The sequence below is a fragment of the Chroicocephalus ridibundus genome, chromosome 4 (assembly GCF_963924245.1).
Source record: "Chroicocephalus ridibundus chromosome 4, bChrRid1.1, whole genome shotgun sequence".
Taxonomy (NCBI): domain Eukaryota; kingdom Metazoa; phylum Chordata; class Aves; order Charadriiformes; family Laridae; genus Chroicocephalus; species Chroicocephalus ridibundus.
The window spans coordinates 95,538,740-95,559,808 of NC_086287.1; the positions used below are offsets into that span (position 1 = coordinate 95,538,740).

Genomic DNA, 21,069 nt, shown 5'->3' on the forward strand with positions numbered 1-21,069 from the left:
GACTATGCCATTCTGCACCATCTCCATTGGAGATGCTGTTCTCCCACCTCCAGTGGGAATATGTAGCTCAAAACCTGAACAGAATTATTTTTACCTGTTTTTAACAGTGTTCCATAAGACAAGGAGAAAAGCTTCTTACCAGACTTGGGGAGTGAAATGCCTACAAATACCTCCTTCCAAACATCCTTTTTCATGTGTAAACTGCAGAGTCCCTTTAATATGCATTTGTTTAACAGTGCATTCAGATATTGGTCCAGAGCTGGAATATTTCCACTACCTTGCAGACAGCCAGGCAGGATCATAGGCATGGGGCTTTATTATTTACTCCTGGCCAGCAGGAGCAGGGAAGTGATGGTGCCTCTGTACTCGGCACTGGTGAGGCCTCACCTCAAGTGCTGTGTTCAGTTCTGGGCCCCTCTGTACAAGAGGGACATTGAGGTGCTGGAGCGTGTCCAGAGGAGAGCTACCAGGCTGGTGAGGGGTCTGGAGACCAGGTCATATGAGGAGAGGCTGAGGGAGCTGGGCATGTTTAGCTTGGAGAAGAGGAGGCTCAGGGGAGACCTCATTGCCCTCTACAACTCCCTGAAAGGAGGGTGCAGAGAGGGGGGTGCTGGTCTCTTCTCCCAGGTGAGTAATGACAGGACCAGAGGAAATGGTCTGAAGCTGGGGCAGGGGAGGTTTAGATTAGATATTAGGAAGAATTACTTTACTGAAAGAGTGGTCAGGCACTGGGACAGCCTGTCCAGGGGGGTGGCTGAGTCACCATCCCTAGAGATATTTAAGAAATGTCTAGATGTGGCACTTCAGGGCATGCTCTAATGGCAGAGATTGTAGGTTGTTTGGTTGGACTTGATGATCTCAAAGGTCCTTTCCAACCATGAAGATTCTGTGATTCTATTCTGAGGTTGTGCATCCTTGGGAGAAGGTGATCAAGGCAAGGCTGGCCACTGGAGGTGATCTGAAGAGGCTCCAGGCAAGATCAGGGCATTCAGGGCCACGGGAAGCTGTGTTCCCCTTCCCTCTCCACCACCGCCACCCCACACATCCCCAGGCCCGCTTTGCTGCTCCGGTGCTCCTCTTCCCTGTCTGCCCTGGCTGCAGCCCCTTGCCCCAAGGCCCTGTTCACTTCGTCAGTCAGCTGCTCTCCTCGTGCCAGTGTAGCTCTGGTGAGGAGTGCTCGTGTTAAACCTACCAGAAGGGCATTGGGTGCCCACTATAGAAAAGTGACAATGTCTACCTGGAGGACTAGACCTCGTTTGCATGTTATTAAAAAGTTGCAGTATCTTTTTAAAAAGAAACACATACTGCTGAATTTTAAAATTAGAGGATATAGTGACTGTGTTCATGTTTGAAGGTGTATAGGCAAGAAACAGTGTCCAGCCTCTACCTATTGTGTGTGTTTGAAGGGTGGGAGAAAAGGATTCACTTTGGCTGCGTAGTAGTCTCTAACAGGAGGAAGAAGGCTCTTCTGACAAATTCACAGCAGCTGGGTTGGTTGGTTTTTTGTACCAGAGAATGAATGAGGATTTTGTTACGTGCTGATTCTGCTGAGGAAAGCAGGGCAAGTAACCTGACAGACAGACACGGAGCAGTTAACGTTGGTTAGCAAGAGAAAGTAGCTGCCAGCTGAAGAGTGGACCTGTGGAGTGAACCGATGAGCCATCCCCGGTTAGCAGTCAGCTCTGAGACCACAAAAGAGCGTCAGCCTAGAGAAGCGGGAGAGCTTCCAGCCCAGAAGCAGCTCTGTAGTCACCTTCACTGGGGTAGGCATCAGCATTCCAGATCCTGTGTGTCCCTTTGGGGTGGGAGACCATCCTGCAGCAGTTGGGAAGAGAGTTGCGGGATGAACTGTGCAACAGCAAGCAGCGAGGAGGGGAGGTTTGCTGCCCAGCCAGGCGGCTCTAGAAGCAGAATTAGTCAGCAGTGGGAAAGATGACATAGGCAGGAGGGAAGAGCCTTTCTTTCAATTTCTGTTACATTCGGTATTATTGTTAATTATTTAGATTTCACAGGCCAGTGTTTTGTTGCAGCATTTCTCTTACCCGTGAAATTCTATTTCTTCAAATGCCCCTGTGTATGCTCATGCCGTCTAAGTGGTGGGTGGGCAGGGGCAGACCTCGGCTTATTACTCAGTGAGCAGGGATTCCCTGGCTTCTGGGTACAGGACTAGTAGAATGTCAGCATTTCTGAAGGAGCCCTCTGAAATTGCATCTAGACATCTCCTACTGCTAAACAGGGCCTAGCACACTGAATTACTCAGGTGCACCACTAAGTCTGTACACCATACAGGCCGAATTTCTCCTATAGCTGTTGGTGATTCCTTCAGCACAAAGTCAGTCACTATCCAAGTTTCAGTCATGCTTTTCTTTTGGATGAAGCAATCAGCTCTGATCACCAAGCCTAAAAACATTTTAAAGCAGCTGTGGACAATTACGGGATGTTTGCTTCTCAGGGACATGGTTTCTTTCTGGAGATCACTAAGATAGGGTTCCTCTAAGTATGAATCCTGCTGTTAAAAACAAAGTTCTTAGTGGTTGGAAAGACTTCAGGTGCAATTTCTGTATCTTTCCAGAGTCTGAATTTCCATTTCATCATCTGTAAAACTGGAATTATACTGACTCAATTCAGAAGGGGCAGATCTCAGTCTTGCACTGTGTAAATGAAAGTTTGCAGCTAGATTTGTAAAGGAGACATCAGAAGTTGTATCCAACATTTAGGCTTCAGTGACACTTACAGATCACCTGCTGACATAGCACCGTGGACGTCTATATTCCTAGAGCTAAACCCCTAATCCCTGCAAAGGGTGGGATGTTGTATATTATGGAAATCATAGTCTTACTCCTAGGGATCCTGCTGCTGAATGACAAAACCCGTGCTGAGCAGGCAGCACTGGCGTTGCGGTAAGAGCACCGAAAGCAAGGTATCTTCCTTTACCCAGTTTCTGAGCAAACATGGACTCTTTTCAGTACATTGCTGATTATATTGCTACGTTAACCAATGTCACCTTGAGTAGTTTAAGTTTTATTATGAATACTTGTTTTCACTGGACTCAATCAATTCCGTGCATCAAATGTTTAACTGGACAAAAGCCTTCATAGTGTTTCCAATCAGCCAGTAAACAACTGACATAAAAATAACATAGGGTGCATTTTCTTAATGTCCTGTTTTGAAAATTACTTTAACTTCTGCTTCCTAAGCTTAATCAGAAAAAGCAGGATCGTTGATTTCAGTGTATCTTTACTAGACTCCTTTAGCTATGTTTCCTCAATACAAGAAGATTCTGAGATTTTATTTTTTCTAGAAGCACCAAAGCCACACAATGTAATCACATGAAAACGTAAAGTTGTCTTAAGACAAGCAAAGATGACTTAAAATACTTTTTGAAGGAGGAAAAAAACCAACAAAAGACCCCCAAACTTTCAAGATGGTGAGCATGACATTTAAAACTACGTCTACATCCTTTGGCATGCGCATAAAATAAAAATCATGAAAGTCTGTTTAGAAACAAATGTCAAATTTACATTCTGCAAGTTCAGAAGAGTAAACTGCTTTTATACCAATAAAATGTAAAATGGAGAAGTCGCCAATCAAAGGGGCATTTAAAGAACAACTCTTTGGTATTCCTGTCTGTTGCTTTTCAACTGCATGCAATCAGTTCTTCACTGGCGACTTTAGTTGTAAAAGGCCATAATTCATCAATTTTGATGAATGCTGGCTAACTGAAAGGAAGCAAATGGGAAATACCCAAATTCCAGCTAATAGCTTGCAGACCTGTTATTTCTGTCTCTGGAATTGTCTTTAGCTCAAAGTTCTAGCACACGCATTGCCACTCTGCTCACCCTTCCAGGTTTACCAATACTGCGGCAACAGGCAATAATACAAAGAGACTTGTATACGGCTTTGAGCTACAAGAAGTGTGTTCCTGATGCTCACCAACAGTACAGGGACCCAATATGAACATGGAAAACCAAACTGTCTCCAGCATACTGGAAGGAATGTAACTGTGTCTTCAGCAAGACAAAGCAAAGAAAAGAAGGATTTTCATCGTGGGAGAAGGCACAATCAGAACTCCCTGAAACAGAACCATAAGACACAGGGACGTCTCCAGGTCCTGTTAATGGCAAAGTGGACTGAAGAGACCATTCCCATGTGCCTGCACAAGCAAGAGCGTGGGCAAGCACTGCCTTTAGGAGTTCAGCACAGACGAAAGCAGGCAACCTGGAGTAAGCTCTACACTTAGATGCTATGCACCAAGTGCATGTGGAAAGGTTCTCAGTGTTAGGCAATGGGTTTGTGTGTCTAATTGCCCTGAAAAAGACAATCTCACTCTTAAAATGTCACTTAGAATTATAAAAAGATATAATAAGCCTTACTCCTGATCTTTTTGCGTTGCAGCCATTTAACGTGTTCTGCCTCTCACTTTGAATCCTAGAGCAGTTTTGGTTAAACGAGACGACCATTGAATTGTGAGGTTGTGGTGCTGCTGAGACATGTACACCACCCGAGCTAGAACAGGGGGTTTTGGCTGCAGGAGGTGACGGGTATCCTGTTCATGAACCTGGTCATCAGCAGTCCTTGGGTTTCGAATCCATCTGGTAAAGTTTCTAATTTAAAAAAAAATCTTGCCACTTTATTTCTTATGTTGTCTTGCATTTTCTTGTCAAGTGCTTGTTTGGTCTTCCACACAAGTAACCAGTCTGAGCAGCGTAAATGTACCAAATAATTCTCACTTCTTCAGCAGGAATGACCTGTCCAGGGAAACATTGCATAGTCTGAAACACGGTTTTGGCATTTATTTGGTTACATTGGTTAACTCCCCGAATAATCAGTTGCTGTTTCAGGGCAGCGTTTTTCTGAAGTAGCAATCTCATTATATCAATTTATTGTTGACTTTCAATATAATTTGAATTTGGCTTCAAATTGACAGTTTCCTAATTCAACTTAATTTTTTGAGTGTCACAGTGCAATAAGCAAAAATCCCAAAATATAATTCTACGGAAAAAAAAAAAAAAAAAAAATCTTTGCTTTTACCAGACCATTTTATTTTACCAAAAGAATAAATTCCAGATTTACAGGACTGACTTCAAATAATATTAAAATAGTGATCAGAGCATGATTTCAGGCTGAAAGTACTGAGCTTTTCAGACTGTGACTGTATACTAGCCATGGTGTTCTCCCTGAAACATGACTTGGGTGATAGATACCTAAATAAACTCTGAGCACTCTTTCTTTAATTGTATCTCCTACTTGAACTATTGCATGTGGCCTTGAAACCTGGTCTGCTTTTTCCGACTAGGCTATCTGGTCTGGTATAAGTGTTACTTTGTCTGGATTAAAGAAGCTGGGACTCTTCAATCTGTAGAGATGCAAACTGTGGCAGAGCTATTCATTATTTTTGAAATCACAAAGAACAATGGTGAAGTTGATGTTATTAAACAAACCCTGCAATATTAGCACTGGAGAACGCATGCTGGAAGTGGTAATAACAATTGAGATGACTGTCTACTGGCCTGGTGTTTTAACTGACAGATTCTGTAACATTGAGACTGAATATTATAATGTCACAGTAACCTTTTTTGGTCATTCCCGGTACATATGGCCACTCCGAGACATCTCAGCATTCATTCATGAGACCAAGTGCCTTGCCTTCTGACATTAATATTCTTGATCTCTCTTTATGAACAGTTACATTGTCATTGTTAGAATCTCCAAATGTCTGCTCCTAATCAAGGTTTATTAACAACAACAAAAAAAGAGGTAATGACAACAACTGGCAGAGCAGGTTATGAAATGAGCATCCACAACACTTTGAAGTAGGACACATGACAGAGGACAGGCTGCTATTGTGCACAAATAATGTATTATAGGTTAAAGCCCTTAATGTGATTCTGTCAGATTTTGGTGCCAAGCCTGTTCAAACTCCTTTGTGTGCAGCAATGTACAGGCAGGACTGTCAGATGGTTTATATAGTAGATACACACTTTGAAGCAAATTTTCAGTGAAAACCTGATACTGCGTAGAATCTTTCTCTTTACCGTTTTCTACTTTTAAATGTTTAGTGCACTCAGTATTACAAATAAAAATCAAATAGAAAATAGGCCTTTTATAAAAAACTATTTTAAAGGATTTCTGAAACTTCAGAGTGCTGCATCAAATTTTGTTTATCACATTTGCATTTCTGAAATGACTTTGTTTTTTTTAAGTTCCTGCCACTGTCCTGCTTTGCTATCTAACTTTTCCTAAATGCCACCCGCTTTGCTACATTTTCAGCTCCAAATTTTGCTATCAATCTGTTTCTGACACGTTCATCATCTTTTTGTAATTCCAAATCATCCTCTCTGCTCCATAGAGGGTACCCATCCAAGCGCTGCCCCGTCTGCAGAAAGTATAAAGTTGTTTCCACTTCACCAGTGTTTTTCAGGAAGGCCTGTGTAACAGTGAACAGGTCCATACCGAACTTCTCCATGAAGTGCTGCATAGTTTTTACTACTTCTCCCACCAGGCTGGAAGAAGAGCAAGTGCGTGTTGGTCTTTCTTCACTTTGTAACTGAGTGTCAGGCAGAACAGAGTCCTCTGGTCGAGTTTTCAAACCAGATGCTGTTTCTCCTGGGGCCTTTCCCTCTCCGTCTCGTGTAGCAAGTTCTTCCGAAATGTCTGAAGTGTCACTTCCTGACTAAAAGTAAGAGAAGTGGTCATCAATCAGACATGGTATTTTCTGGCAAGCTTCTTTTATCACTGCTACACAACCACCTTCCACTGTGACTCTACAGTACATAAACTCATAAATTCACTAGGCATAATAAAATTCAGTGACTGAAGTGAAGCCGTATACGTTAACGAGGATAAAAAGAAAAGCATGAAATACAAGGGAGAATTTGAACAAACTAAGTATAAAAGGCGAAAGTAAACGTTAATGGCACTGCAGGAACATTTTATGCCTGAGGTGAAAGGATGACTTCCATTTGACAATACAGCTTTTAATGCGACAACGTCATCACATTAATTTCCTCACGTTAACTTGGGCACAGAATCAAACTCAGAAGACGCTCCGCAGCGAGGCACCACGTGTCCATCATAAGCCACGCAGGTCATGGCTCACACGAAGCTCCCCACTAGCCACAGCTGAAGGGATGCCACGCTGCAAAGCCATTTAAAACGCCGAGTTATCGTTGCACCGTTTTGTGACAACCACGACCGGCCGCTCCCGGCGTGCAGAAGCGCCTGCAGCATACTCACCTCCGTGCTCTCAAACTCCCGGTTGGCTGCCTCGAACAGACCCCCGCTTTCTGCGCGCTCCGCCGTCCGCCGGGGCTCTGCGGGGAAGACGCGGGCATCAGCTGCCGGGCCGTAGCAGGGCCCGCGGCCGCGGTCGCCCCCGGCCATCAACCCCGCCTCGCCCCGGCCGCTCTCCGCCCCCCCGCGCCGGCCGCCCCCCGCTCACCCCCGAGCCGCGGCCGCAGGTGCCGCCGGTAGCGCTCGCGCATGGCCTGCCAGCTGTGCCGCGTCAGGCCGGCCCGCTCCAGCTCCTTCCACAGCGCCCGGCCGCCCGCCCGCGCCTCGCCCCGCCCGCGCACCGCCCGCAGCAGCGCCGCGTCCTCCGCCTCCGTGAAGGCCAGGCGGCCGCGGGGCGAGGCGGCGGGCGGCGGGGCGGGGGGCAGCCGGAAGGGCTCCAGCGGCAGCCGTCGATTGCGCTCCACGCACTCCGTCACGTACTCGGTGGAGACAGCCCCGGCGGGCGCCGCCTCGCCGCGCTGCGCCAGGAGCACGGCCCCCGGCTCCTGCACCCGGCACAGCCGTCCGCCGCCCGCCAGCACCAGCGGCGCCAGACGCAGCTTGGCCAGCCCAGGCCGCACGTAGAACCGCATCGGGCTCCCGTCGTCCCACAAGAAGAGGGACCGCGACCGCCCCGCCGCCATCGCCGCCCCGGGCGCGCAGGCGCGGCAGGGCCGGAAGGGCGTGGCAAGGAGCGGGGAAGATGGCGGACGCGGAGCAGCGCGCGTGCGAGGCGGTGGAGAGCGAGTCGCGCCTGAGCAAAAAGTGAGGGAGGACGGGCAGGGGGAGCCGGGCCGGGGAGGCCGGGCCGGGACAGGTCGCCCGTCGGAGCTGGCCATGCTGAGCCCTGCCGCCGCGCGGCTCCGCGGCTGGGTCTGGAGGGCTGCGCCCGCCCTCCGGTGGCGCCGGGCACTTCACGACCGAAGCAGGTCGGTGCTTTGCGGTCTGGCGGGACCCGCCGCTCTCCTCACGAAGTCCCGGCCGGCCGGGGCGGGAGCCGTGGGGGGCCGGGCCGGGCACCAAAGGCGGCTTCGGGAGCCCTGAGCAGCGCCCGACTTTTTCCAGGGGAGAGTTTGCCTTAAGTGCTGTTTCGCTTGTGTGCTGCGTGGGGTTGCCGGGCACTCGTGTATAAAATGGGCTGTGGAGGGGCCTCGGGCACACGTTCTCAAGGTCTGTTTGCGGGTTGTTTAATTCGGTTTTAACTTTCTCGGAGTATTTGCATCTCGTAGGAGGTAAACTAAAAAAGTTCGAAGAATGAAGTGCTTAGACACGCTTAAGGATTACTTTTACGTTTGGTCAGAGTAAGGGAAACGGCAGGGCCATTGGTGCTTTGTGAGCTTTGGTAGAATCCTGCCGAGCATTTCCTTATCGGAACGTGGGAGTGCCTGCTGCATCCGTGTGCCCTCTCTTTTGCAGTGAGCTGAAGAGACGTTTAAAGGCTGAGAGAAAAACAGCTGAGAAAGAGGCAAAGCAGAAGGAGCAAAGTGAAAAGCAATCAAACAAGCTTTCTGTGACTTCTGACTCCGAGAATAATATTGCTGCTGATGAAGAAAGCTTGGATCCGAACGTGAGTGTCTGGCCTCATGCTTATTACTGTTCTGAGAATAAATGAGATTTACATTTGATTTTTTTTATTCGAGGGGGGTTAAAAGGGGAGAGACTTACATATCCCTACATAAGGCCAGCTGTGTTTCAATTTACAACCTGTAAAATGCTTTCAGTTTCTAACCAAATCGTTTCATTTTCTTTGTTTCTGGTAACAGCAATATTACAAGATCCGTAGCAATGCAATCCAGCAGCTGAAGGGCACCAATGAAGATCCCTATCCCCACAAGTTCCATGTAGACATATCTCTGACAGATTTTATAGAGAAGTACAGTCACCTGCAGCCAGGAGATCACCTGACAGACATTACAGTGAGAGTGGCAGGTAAAGGCTTATCGGGGGTACAGGAAGACGGTCTGTTGCTTTGCCAAGGCAAGTCTTAGCTGCCTTTAGTGATGGGGTGGTCTCTTTTTGAATTTTGCTGATTCCCTGTTACTCAGTCATGAAGTCTGTAGCAGTGTTAGACTATTCAGGACGCGTCCTTTCAGACTGAGTGGACCTGCGCAACATCCCTTGTAACTACAAGATCAGATAGTGATACGGGCTCCAAGTTCATACAGTCTTTTGGGCACTGGTATTAACTTTGAGGCATAACTGCTACTCTTTCATGGTTGGCAATCAATTCAGAGCTGACGATCCTTTGTCCAAGTGATAATACTGCGGCTTTTGCCCCTATATCCTTTCTGCTAGGGACTGTTGTCCTGATGTCCTGCATGCTTTGATGTTTAGGTCGAATCCATGCAAAACGTGCCTCTGGAGGGAAGCTGATTTTCTATGATCTTCGTGGTGAAGGAGTCAAGTTGCAGGTCATGGCAAATTCCAGGTAAGTAGAGGTATTCCCATCAGCATTCTAAACTGAACTGCGTTCTGGGGCCTAGAGATCTGTATTTGGGCATTCTATTCCTTTACCTCCTTAGGCTATTCATCTATGGGTTGGCTTAGGCAGCTACGTAGTGTTTTGCTTAGGATGTTGTGGTTGGCTTCACTGCTAGAAGAATCCTTTTTTTAAAGGATTTGGTCTGGGGAGAGACTTGCAGGACAGTTTGGAATGTTGAATTTTAGCAAAACTGCTTACATTCTTTTTGTAATTACAGGCTCTACAAATCCGAGGAAGAGTATTTCCGTATTAACAACAAGCTGCGTCGTGGGGACATTATTGGTGTAGAGGGGAATCCTGGGAAAACAAAGAAAGGGGAACTGAGTATTATTCCTTATGAAATAACTCTGTTGTCCCCATGCCTGCACATGTTGCCTCATCTTCACTTTGGCCTCAAAGATAAGGTACTTGTCATACCTGTCACTCTTGGAGGCAGTTTGGCGGACAGGTCTGAATGGATGACCTTTTATATCTGCTGAGGGTATCGGTCAACAACAAAGAAACATTAGTTTCGTTATTTTCTTCCTTTGGTAGCACATTTGTCTAGCTTGTTCTAAAGACACTTGTTCTTTTCAGGAAACTAGGTATCGTCAGAGATACTTGGATTTAATTCTTAATGATTACGTGAGGCAGAAATTTATAACCCGTGCGAAGATCATTACATATATTCGGAGCTTTCTGGATGAGTTGGGCTTCCTTGAGGTAAGGCTCCAGTGTTTTATTTCTCTCTGTATACTGAATGTACCTAGAGCTTCTCAGCTTCAAGGATGCTTTATATTCAGACTCATACGCAAAATATTTACAGAAGTGAGAATAATTACCTCAGCAGGGTGTGTTTTATCGCTTTAACGTAATGTGAGCCATGCTTCTGGGTCAGTAACATTAATTCTTGATGCTAAGATGTGAGGATACGGACAGGCATACTGATGTTCGTTGTGTTAACATGAAAGCCAAGCTGGTTTGTAAGCACAGCGGTTGACACGTGGCATATCTCTCAGAATCAATTAGAAAATTGTTTGCTGCTTCCATCAGCTCTCTGAGTCATTCTGCTACTCCATTTTTCCATCATTTGCAGCTACTTTCTCTTTCAACTTCAGGAGACATGGAACTGTTTCTCATGTAGTTGATAGTGTGTATTGCTTGAAGCATAAGTGGTCACCTTCTAAACATCTAAGAAAACGTGCTTCTGTGAAAGAAAATTTGTAATGATTTGAACTAAATCAATTCACTGAAGCCTGCAGCAGGTTGATTTAAATCTTTTTTCTCTTTGAAATTGTGTGTGTATTCAGAAATGAATTCATTTGGACTCTGGGATTCCCCATACATACAGACCTTCAGTAACAGCTTTTTAGATAAAGTGAATGTTTCCATATTCCCAGACATTCTCACTGCCAAATATTTTTGAATGCTCCAAATGTAAATAATTCTAATTTTTTCCCCAAAAAACCAATATTACAAAATGGTTTAGGTCTTGCAAAATTTGCAGCATCCATGGCGTTTCATTTCTTTCAGGACTGCTGCTTTACAGCTTTGCCATGGGGACTATCCTAAAGAATTCACGGCGTAAGCAATGATTTGGAGAAGATACTGAGGAAGGCTGCTACTTTTCATAAGTTTTATGAAACGGCTCGCTCTCTTACCCAAGAGCTAGATGCAGTGCTCCAGCTGGGGCCTCAAGAGAGTGGAGTAGAGGCCAAGAATCCCCTCCCTCCACCTGCTGGCCACACTGCTTCTGATGCAGCCCAGGATACGACTGGCTTTCTGGGCTGCAAGCGCGCATTGCCAGCTCATGCCCAGTTTTTCACGCACCAGTATCCCCAAGCTCTTCTCGGCAGGGCTGCTGTCAATCCATTCATCCCCCAGGCTGTACTGATACTGGGGATTGCCCCGACCCAGGTGCAGGACCTTGCACTTGGCCTCGTTGAACTTATTTTTCTACAGTGCAGAGAGATGATTTTGTGACAATGCCACAGTCCAGTTCCTGGCTTTGACAATATGAATGCAGCAGGCTCATGTTTATAGTAAATGTGAATGATTCTTGATAGCAACAAGTAGTTTAAGTAATTTGTCTTCACTGACTGCATGGGAGAAATGCTCTTTAGTTCAGAATTGTTTTCCTATTCTATAATGTCAAACAAGAAATGAAATACAGAGATTTTTCATGAAAGCCAGCAGTGGTTTGTTTCTTTCTTTGCTCTACAGAGTTCTGCTTTGGAAACAGATTAGACGAAAGCAGGGCATTGAGGTAGGAGCTTGGAAATATTTATGCCACTGTTAAATTAACGATTTTTTGGTATTATTTTACAGATTGAAACTCCTATGATGAATGTAATTCCAGGTGGAGCTGTGGCAAGACCTTTTATCACATACCACAATGAACTGGATATGAATTTATACATGAGAATTGCTCCAGAGCTTTACCATAAGGTAAAATACAAGCCTCTCGTGGCTAAGCCTATATTCTCCAAACTGTTGTGATCTTATTCTAAAAAAATAAATGTAGCTAAAATGAGGATTATTCTTGAAGAAAGGTGGACTCATTGGGTTGGAGGGAGCTCTCTTTAGTTCTTTTGAAAAATTTTAGTGTGCTTACTAGAATTTCCTTTTGTTTAGATGTTGGTGGTTGGAGGCATGGACAGAGTATATGAAATTGGGCGTCAGTTCCGTAATGAAGGCATTGATTTGACTCACAACCCTGAGTTCACAACTTGTGAATTCTATATGGCTTATGCAGACTACCATGACTTGATGGAAATTACAGAGAAATTGCTTTCAGGTGACGTACGCAATATTAATTAAGAGTAAGAATCTCTGGAAGAATTGCAGATTATGTGGCATACTCTTTCTAAACTTCGGGTTCCTTTTGTAGGGATGGTGAAACATATTACTGGAAGTTACAAGATCACTTACCATCCAGATGGTCAAGATGGACAGGCCTATGAGATAGATTTTACTCCTCCCTTCCGACGAATTAGCATGGTGGATGATCTGGAAAAGGTCCTAGGAGTGAAATTCCCACCAGCTGAGTGTTTTGAAACTGAAGGTTAGATGCTGAACATGAATGTCCTATAATTCTTCCTTAACGATTTTTTTTCCCCCAAATAATACTGTCCAGTTGTGTGCGGTTGTGCGTAACTGTTGCCAGGTTTCTGAAATATAAAATAACTTACATTTTAGTGTAAACTGATTAAAAACAAATACGGGTTTTGCAGAATGGCATTTAAGCTCGTGTTTTCCATTATGTATACCGTTAAGATCTTATGAATCACTGTAAGACATGCTGAAGGATGCAGAAAGAAAAAAAACCCATGGTTTCCTGGGTGGCTTTTCTAATTTTTGTCTACAACAATTTCAGAAACTCGGAAGTTCTTTGATGACCTTTGTGCAGAGAGAAATGTTGAGTGTCCACCTCCCAGGACAACAGCCAGGCTTCTTGACAAAGTAAGTAAAGGTGGTGTTTTTATAAGCCTAATGCCTTTGAGGATCTATCTGTATCAACAGAAGTCTGTTCAGAGCAAAAGTGTAGCTCTGTCTCGGAAAACACGCTGAAACGCACTTCAGCCATTTCTGTATCGCAGCGGGAAAACTTGCTGTGTCAGAATCTTTTTTTTTTTTTTTGTGTTGTCTCCACCAAAATGTAGTTTACTGTTGCCTGCTTAATGTGAGTGCTAGATGATTTTAGTTTGATAACTGGTCTCTTGTGCTTAAAGCAGATCTGCTTTATCTTATGTCAGTTTTGTCTGCAAGATCTGTGCGTTTCTATGTACCTTACTAAACTGGTAGCTTACCATGTAGTTCTTCTGTCAATTGTATTAAGTCTTTTCCGTTGTACCCAAAATATTGCTTGATAGCTGTTTTTTCTGCTGCTTTTCCTGTTCACCTTTGTTGTAATGTCCAAATGAATTATATTTTCATTTTTTTATACAGTTTTCGCTATGTCATTTTTCTTGTCTCTGTTAATGAAGACATTACCATGATCAAGAATTATTAGTTGGGAAACTTTTCAGTTTTATGGTATCTTTTTCAGTAGTGAAGAGAGGGAAGCAGGATGTTTAGAGAAGGCAGTGCCAGGAAAGTGATATTGTGCTCTACACAATTGTTTTGCTTTTGCTTTCCCAGTTAGTTGGTGAATTCCTGGAAGTCACATGTATCAACCCTACATTCATTTGCGATCACCCACAGATCATGAGTCCTCTAGCCAAATGGTAAGAGTATGAGACACAGTCACTGTTTAACTCTTTAAAATCCTCTACTAGGTTATTAAAAAGAGCTGGGGCGGGGGAGGGGGGTAGCACGGGAGCAGGAGCTCGCGTTCCTGAGCTGTGAATCCCATCATCCAGGGAAGAGGTGTGCTGATACGTAGTAGTTTCAGGTTTTGACAGCTGTAACTGCTAAGTGTGGGCAATCCTCCTGAATTGACGTACATGCTCTTTGCTTCTGTAAAGATGTTTATTTTAAGGAGTGGTTGTTTTATCGCCTTCACATAGGCATCGCTCTCGTCCAGGACTAACAGAACGTTTCGAACTCTTTGTAATGAAGAAGGAAGTGTGCAATGCATACACAGAACTTAATGATCCTTTTCGTCAGCGGCAGCTTTTTGAGGATCAGGCCAAGGTATGGTGTCTTGCTGATAGTGAATCATTGATATTGGCACGTAAGCAAAGAATATTTCCTATGTGTATTCCAAATCTGGCATTATTCCCTACTGCTGAAAGGAGTTGTTACTACTTGGAGCGAGTGTTTGTCACTCAAATGAAAGCCTGCTATTAAAACTTAATTCCTTTTAAAGGAGCCGTGCTCTCGAAGATAAACAAGTCCAAACGTTGCTGCTGATTAGTTTTTTAGTAGTGCGACTTTGTTTTGGAATATCTTCCCTTTTATTCTACCTGAAGTACTAATCTGAAAATGAGCAAATGTGCAAAGGCTTTTCTCTGTCTTGCTCAAGTTGAAGGTTACTTTTCCCCAATTAAGCATTTATCTAGTCATACAACATTATACTTACAGGTTCTTACATTTCTGTGTCTGTTACCAGAGTTTGAATGGTGTGTAAGAAATAGCCTAAATTCCTGAACTGTGTTACTGCTGTTTTAAATTGGGTCACAGAATAGAGCTGCAGACTGGAAATTATTAGGCTTGCAAATTTATAGTACTAGGTTTCTCTAGATAAGTCTTAGAGAGGAGTGACTGAAACTGATTTTGTAATTAATTAGGTATACACATCCATGAATGCATGCATGCCCACACAACTGAGGTCAGATGATGCAGTCTGCAGACACAGAGCTCCTGTTCTTCCTACTCTCTCTAATGGCTTCACAGTGCTTGAGAAGATTAAACAATTGTCAAACCCAGGAAAATAGAATTATGTTAACTAACTTACTCAATAGTAAACTTCAGAATGTTCAGTTAGAATGAATAATATTACAGATTTCTTTTACCTTTGGTCTGTTGTATATATGCTTGCTGCAGTTGTCTCTCATGATTATAGCCAGACTGTGCAGGCATATTATATGTGCTGAATGAAAATGTGCCCAAAAATTTAATGTTAAGGTGGAAATTGAGATGAAGGATGGCAGCTTGCATTTCAGGATTTTCAGACTCAGGCAGAAAAGTTTGCTTTAACAGTTTTTTGCAAAGTCTTCTGTGAAACTGTGAGCCAAAGTGTTTGTTGCTGTTTCAACACTTACACTTGGCATTTTCTAAATTTGAGAGGGAGGGCTAGTCTGCGTTTTTATTATTGTGCCTTTTGGCACTTGGAGGCTGTCAGGGTCAGATGCATTAGTTACTGTCTCAGTGAAGGGTTTTTTAATCTTTCTACTTGAGGGGAAAAAAAAATCACTAAATTTTGTTTCATGGAGGAACTGCTGATGATTCAAACAATTATGTTTATTAGTTGTTTCTGCAAGCATTAAATAGAGGCAAGCAATAAAGAACATGAGAAGCCTTTGAAAGCAATTTATTCCACTGCCATCTGCTGCCACATGGCCCTGGTGATAGCTTTTACTGAAGTGAAGTGCCAGGGCCTTTGTCTAGAAAGGAAACTTACCTCTAGGCTCAGTTCCTTTCTTACCTGTACTTTGGAAGCATCTGTACAGGTGACCTCCACGATTCTCTGTGTACCGAGATTCCTTCATCGGTTACTCACTTATGCAGCTGTATAGGGCTTTGGTTTCATCAGTTACTTGGTTGCTACAAATACAACCCACCTTTTGCTATTCATTTTCTCATTTAGGCAAAAGCTGCAGGTGATGATGAAGCCATGTTTATTGATGAAAACTTCTGTATGGCTCTGGAGTACGGCCTTCCTCCTACAGCCGGCTGGGGCATGGGAATTGATCGCTTCACCATGTTCCTTACAGACTCCAATAACATCAAGGTAAATGTTAGAAATGGCAGTGCTTTGTCAGAGAACAGGGAATTGGATTCTGCAAAGAAAACAAATAACAGGCAGCGTAGTTGTTTGAGATTCTTTAAGATGAGAATTCAGAGTGGTAGGGTGTGGAAGGGACATTCAGAGACCATCTAGTCCACCCCCCACCGCCAAAGCAGGGTCACCTAGAGCAGGCTGTCCAGGAATGCATCCAGGTGGGTTTTGAATCCCTCCAGAGAAGGAGACTCCACAGCCTCTCTGGGCAGCCTGTTCCAGTGCTCTGTCACCTTCAAAGTAAAGAAGTTTTTCCTCATGTTGAGATGGAATTTCCTGTGTTCCAGTTTGTGCCCGTCGCCCCTTGTCCTGTTGCCGGCCACCACTGAAGAGAGTCTGGCCCCATCCTCTCGACGCCCACCTTTTAGATATTGATAAGCATTGCTGAGATCCATTCCACCTCAGAAAAGCCCTCCTTTGTCGCACTTAGAAATCTCCCCAGAGGCTGCCGTGCCCAGACTGGCCCACAGGGCCCTGCTCCCCAGGCCGGGGCGGGGGCGGCGGCCCTGGCGCCCGCTGACGGTGTTTCTTTTCGCAGGAGGTGCTTCTCTTCCCTGCCATGAAGCCGGAGGACAATAAGAAGGAGGCGCAGCCCGACCCGCCCGCCGAAGGCACCTCAGTGTGAGGAAGCGCCTCAGCGTGGAGAAGCCCCTCAATAAACGCAGTCTTTTCCGCCGCCCGTCTCCGTGTCTCTCTCTGCGCCTGCGCCGCCGCCGCTCCCGGCGGGCCCCGCGCGCGGGGGGGACGGGGGAGGAGCGAGCAGCTGCGCGCGCGCGGGCTGCTTGTCGCTGGGGCGGGTGTCCAGCAGCGGCCACGGGGCTTCGGTTGCCGCCGCCCGGCCCGGCGTGGAGCGGCGGCGCGGTTAACCCGGAGGGTAGGGCCCGAGGGCGGCGTGATGTACGCTTGAGTGCTACACAGCGCGTGGCTCGGGGCTGCCCCGGCTGTTGGGGCTCGGCGGTCGCCGGGGCAGTGTGGAGGCCCGGGGGCCTCGGCATGAAGGCGGTGTCGCCCGGCGCCTCAGGTGCGGTGCGGGGCCTGTACGGGCGCGGTGGTGTGGTGCACGCCGTTGGCCGCTGCCTAATGGGAACCCAGCAATCTCACCTGCTCCTGGTGAGAATCCTAAGGATTCTAGCTTTGGTTTTAATTCCTGGCGATTTGGGAAAAAAGGTTTTTATTTTGTATGTTTCTTATAAACAATCCTGCAGGGGTGATGCAGTTAGGCTTTGGACATTGGACTCTGGTAGGGGAAAGTGTCATGCAGATCAAGGCGGTAGGGTTTGAAGAGATGGGGCTTGTTAATCAGTGCTGTGATGGATCCAATTCTGTTTAGAACCTGCATTTGCATCGGGAGCCATGTGGTCAGCTGATGAAATTGCCGAGCTGTGTTACCTGCATTATAGGACCAGACTTCCTAAGCAGGGGAAGCCAAATCCAAACAGGGAATGGACTTCACTGGCAGCTGTTGTCAAAGTGGAGTCTGCATTGCGAAGAGAGGTTCTTGCTAGTCCAGGGAATCTGCAGGGTAAGAATGAGTTGGGACTGGGGCGAGAGGGGGGAAGGGGGAGAGGAGATGGCAGTCCTTGATGCTTTTTTCTTTTTTTTTCTCTTTTTTTTGAGATACCTTTTAAAAAGAGCATACACTTCTTCCTATCTCATTTCTGCCTCCACCCAGATTCTTTACTCTTGGTCATTGTAAAAGCTCTTACAGCTTCAGTTTGGAAAGAGACAGTTTTAGTGAAACACTATTCACTGTAACTAAGAAGGTGAAAGCCTGCATTTGGCTGTTCAATAAGTGGCGAAAGTCTAGGCAGGACCTGGATTCCTAATGTAAACCATTGCAAAAGTGTGTTTGGCTACTATTTGAAAGAATCCTAAAGAGGTCTCAGTTCGCTCTCCTTTAACACACTGCATTATTACATTGTGAGTTTGTGTTAGTTCACCATCATCTTCCTTTCCCTTACTGGCACTTCCATGTTGTCATGCAGATTATATCCCATGCTTCTTTCTTATGTGTTTGAGGAGTCCCGTGCCAATGTCCACTTTGTGTTGCTTAGCATATCAAGCCTTTGTTAGCACGCCTGTTACGGGAATTGTATACCTTTCCTTTGTGTTGCTTAGCATATCAAGCCTTTGTTAGCACGCCTGTTATGGGAATTGTATACTTTTCCTAGCACTGGTGCTTTTGCCTGTTATGCTCTGTTCTCCAGCTGATACTGTTTCCTTTCTGGAACGTCACATGGCCTGCCTTGCTGTACCTTAGCGTCTACACAATGTTCTGTGTGTTCTTGTATCGGAACGGCTGTATGAGAGCAATGTGACTGATGAGAGTTCGCCCAGTTAATGTTGTTTCTTTTTTCAGTAACAAAGGAAGTTGTTGCAATGGGAACTGGAACAAAATGTATTGGACAAAACAAAATGAGAAAAACTGGTAAGTATGGTGTAAAATCCAAGAACTGATAACTAATGCTACCTTCTTTCTTGCTGGTGTCGTGGAATCAATGAAAATGTCCAAGGCATTTTGCTCAGACTTCTGGATTGTAGCTAGAAGCATAAGCCACACCTCACCTTGCCAAGAAGAAAGGGGCTTAGGCAGCCAGAATGGCTGCCCTGAAAGTTTGCTGCACTTGCTGCCTTAAAGGTGAATAAACTTTCTACGTGGAAGTGTGTAGTTTAGGCCCTGAGTCTGCATACCCAAAGACTTCATAGCTAAAAGCAAAACAAAACATAAGCAAAATAGTTGTGCTTCAGTCACTCATTACAGTCTCATTTTATTGTGATCTGATGCAAGAGATACCACTGCTGAGTTAGGGTAGGGGCGACACCAGAAAGGTACTACCAAGCTTTTTCTCCCTTAACGTATATTCTGTAGCTAAACAGTTTTTTAAGTGTTTGTACAATAAACGTATGGGATAGATGCGTGACTTCCCAGAGCTACCATGTCTTACCATTTATTATAGGGCTTTCCTTGTTTTGCATGTCCATTTTTTTTATTCAAAATGTATCTGTCTCCTCTCCTAGGAGAGGGGAGAACCCATAATGCTGCAAAGTGACTCAGGAGGAAAAGTGTGAATATGTAGGTACAGGGCTTTCTACCTTCTTTAGCTTTCCAAGGGGGAGTAGAGCAAGGTAGGAGCAAATGGTTTTGCGTGCATCAGTTTTAGGCTGTTCCGTGTTCTGTATCATGTCCTTCATATTGAAGTGAATTAGTGGACCAAAAGAGAATAAACTAAATTCTGTATCTTAGACTTTTGTAGATGTTTCTTGTGATTTAGCCATCTTAGAAGAGTATTATTATAGAAATTTTTCTGATTAAGAGAATTGTGGTTAAACTGTTGTATTACTTACAATTTAGGTATTAAGAGTCAAAGTAGAAATTTTGACTAGTAAAATGTAAAGCTTGTTCCTCTCTGTTGCTTGTCTTCAGTGATCTTAAGTTTAGAGAATATTTTACTCTTATAATGTTAATTTATTTTTAAGTTAACTTGGTTAGTAGGTCATGTTAATGGTTATTGGCTAGAGAACTTTTAAACTTTTAGAACTGTTAAAGAGGACTTTTATCACCTGGCCTTTTATTCTGGAAATATAAGCTGATCTACAGATCCTGTTCCTATAGACACTGCAATAGGGGGACACTGCAGGAAGTTTGAAGATGAGATTTGTAAGTCTGGTAAATATCAGAATTATTTACAAGAAGATAGTTTAAATTGTAGGACATAGTGCAACAAAATACTTCAACCAAAAGCTTAACGAACACTTGAAACTTTCCAGATGTTGTGCTTAATCTGAGAATATCAATATTTACTATTAAGAACAAAGATCAGGAACATTTTGAAGGAAGCCAGTGTTTATTCAACTCAAAGAATCTCACATATCATAAGAGTTAAAATTTGGTATTTAAACAAGTCTCTGACCAGCTACAGGGTGAAGACTTTTATCAGTCACTTGTGTAGGCTGTTGACCTCCTTTTGTAGTAATTGGAAGTTTAAATATCTTGGAGTAACCTAATAAACCTAATACCAACGTTAAACCTTCAATTGCTAACAAATCTGGAGAACTGTCACCTGTCAAATTCTGTTTGCTTTGTTCGTCTCCTTTTCAGTAATGATGCTTATTGTTCTCATTTGGTTGTTGCTTTAGGAGACATTCTGAATGACAGTCATGCTGAAGTTGTGGCCAAGAGGAGCTTCCAGAGGTAAGGCGTGAAGTTCACGTGCTGTTGTTCAGTGCCACTTGAGGTTGTTGTGATACAAATGGTTTTGACCTACAGCTGAAACAGCCACACTTTGCAGCTTCAGGGAAAGAGACGGTGTTAACTTTTTTTTTTTTTTGTGTAGGCAGCCTTTTTTTTCCTTTGCTAGCAGGAGTTTAACCTAATTTTTACATTTCTAGGTGGCGTTAAGGCCCTTTCACAAAAGCTTGTTTCTTCCTTGTTCTTGTAGAGCCTCTGTACGAAGAAGTAGGATCTGATTTCATGTGAAGGCAGTGCTGGTCTGATGACTAGTAAGGGCAGCCTTTTTCTTCCCACATAGCGGTCCTCTTGTTCATGTGGGATAAGCTCGTTCAAGCAACTGAGCCAGGAGAATAGTAATGGTACAGAAACAAGTACATTTCTTGTGGCTTGATGCCACTCAACTGTCTCTCACAGAATCGAATGAGTTGCAGTGCTGGTAAAAATACAGTGTGGGAGGAGGGGACCTTACATATACGATTTGAGGAGATAGTTAATTCCACTGAATCTAACCTGTTGAGGTCTGTTATCAAGGTTCCAATGACGTGTTTGTGTTATGGAGTATGTTGGATGCCATCTGTCTGTGGAAGCGTAACTGACTGGCTGTTCTTAGACTTCATCAGGAAAGAAGAGGCATCTAATTTTTGTTGTTTTCCTATGCATCAA

The 21,069-nt window shown here is 44.6% G+C and overlaps 3 protein-coding genes across 10 annotated transcripts in view; 2 read left to right on the plus strand and 1 right to left on the minus strand.

Moving 5' to 3' along the window:
• Positions 1-6,229: 6,229 nt before the first annotated feature.
• On the minus strand, positions 6,230-7,916 carry TERF2IP (TERF2 interacting protein). The gene is made up of 3 exons (XM_063333189.1): positions 7,442-7,916; positions 7,237-7,313; positions 6,230-6,673 (listed from the first exon to the last, which is right to left on the minus strand). Exons 1-3 carry the CDS (start codon positions 7,914-7,916, stop codon positions 6,230-6,232), a joined length of 996 nt encoding a protein of 331 aa, XP_063189259.1.
• On the plus strand, positions 7,850-16,858 carry KARS1 (lysyl-tRNA synthetase 1). Of its 2 annotated transcripts, none has more exons than XM_063334988.1 (14): positions 7,850-8,037; positions 8,689-8,839; positions 9,036-9,201; positions 9,607-9,700; positions 9,972-10,158; positions 10,331-10,456; positions 12,062-12,181; positions 12,368-12,530; positions 12,624-12,797; positions 13,110-13,195; positions 13,874-13,959; positions 14,242-14,368; positions 15,984-16,127; positions 16,714-16,858. In XM_063334988.1, exons 1-14 carry the CDS (start codon positions 7,976-7,978, stop codon positions 16,798-16,800), a joined length of 1,773 nt encoding a protein of 590 aa, XP_063191058.1. In that variant the 5' UTR covers positions 7,850-7,975; the 3' UTR covers positions 16,801-16,858. The 2 variants fall into 2 exon arrangements, with proteins under 2 accessions (XP_063191058.1, XP_063191057.1); XM_063334987.1 differs by having other exon boundaries at positions 7,963-8,201.
• The window catches only part of ADAT1 (adenosine deaminase tRNA specific 1), a 29,782-nt gene continuing 25,559 nt past the window's right edge, over positions 16,847-21,069 (plus strand). The window contains exons 1-4 of one of the 7 annotated variants that reach the window (XM_063334991.1): positions 16,910-17,049; positions 17,506-17,697; positions 18,535-18,603; positions 20,313-20,367. In XM_063334991.1, coding sequence (XP_063191061.1) covers positions 17,529-17,697; positions 18,535-18,603; positions 20,313-20,367 — 293 coding nt within the window. In that variant the 5' untranslated portion in view covers positions 16,910-17,049; positions 17,506-17,528. Of the gene's footprint in view, positions 17,286-17,505; positions 17,698-18,534; positions 18,604-18,633; positions 18,814-20,312; positions 20,368-21,069 lie in introns of those variants that run through there. The other 6 variants (XM_063334992.1, XM_063334989.1, XM_063334990.1 and 3 more) reach the window with 6 other exon arrangements.

Bases quoted from the DNA above. Each gene is read 5' to 3' on its own strand.
- TERF2IP (XM_063333189.1), bottom strand. From the start codon at position 7,916: ATGGCGGCGGGGCGGTCGCGGTCCCTCTTCTTGTGGGACGACGGGAGC. The intron at 7,314-7,441 runs GTGAGCGGGGGG...TCTTCCCCGCAG, and splicing joins CCTGCGGCCGCGGCTCGGGG to AGCCCCGGCGGACGGCGGAG. The intron at 6,674-7,236 runs GTGAGTATGCTG...TCTTACTTTTAG, and splicing joins GGGAGTTTGAGAGCACGGAG to TCAGGAAGTGACACTTCAGA.
- KARS1 (XM_063334987.1), top strand. From the start codon at position 8,110: ATGCTGAGCCCTGCCGCCGCGCGGCTCCGCGGCTGGGTCTGGAGGGCT. The intron at 10,457-12,061 runs GTAAGGCTCCAG...ATTATTTTACAG, and splicing joins ATGAGTTGGGCTTCCTTGAG to ATTGAAACTCCTATGATGAA. The intron at 13,960-14,241 runs GTAAGAGTATGA...GCCTTCACATAG, and splicing joins ATGAGTCCTCTAGCCAAATG to GCATCGCTCTCGTCCAGGAC.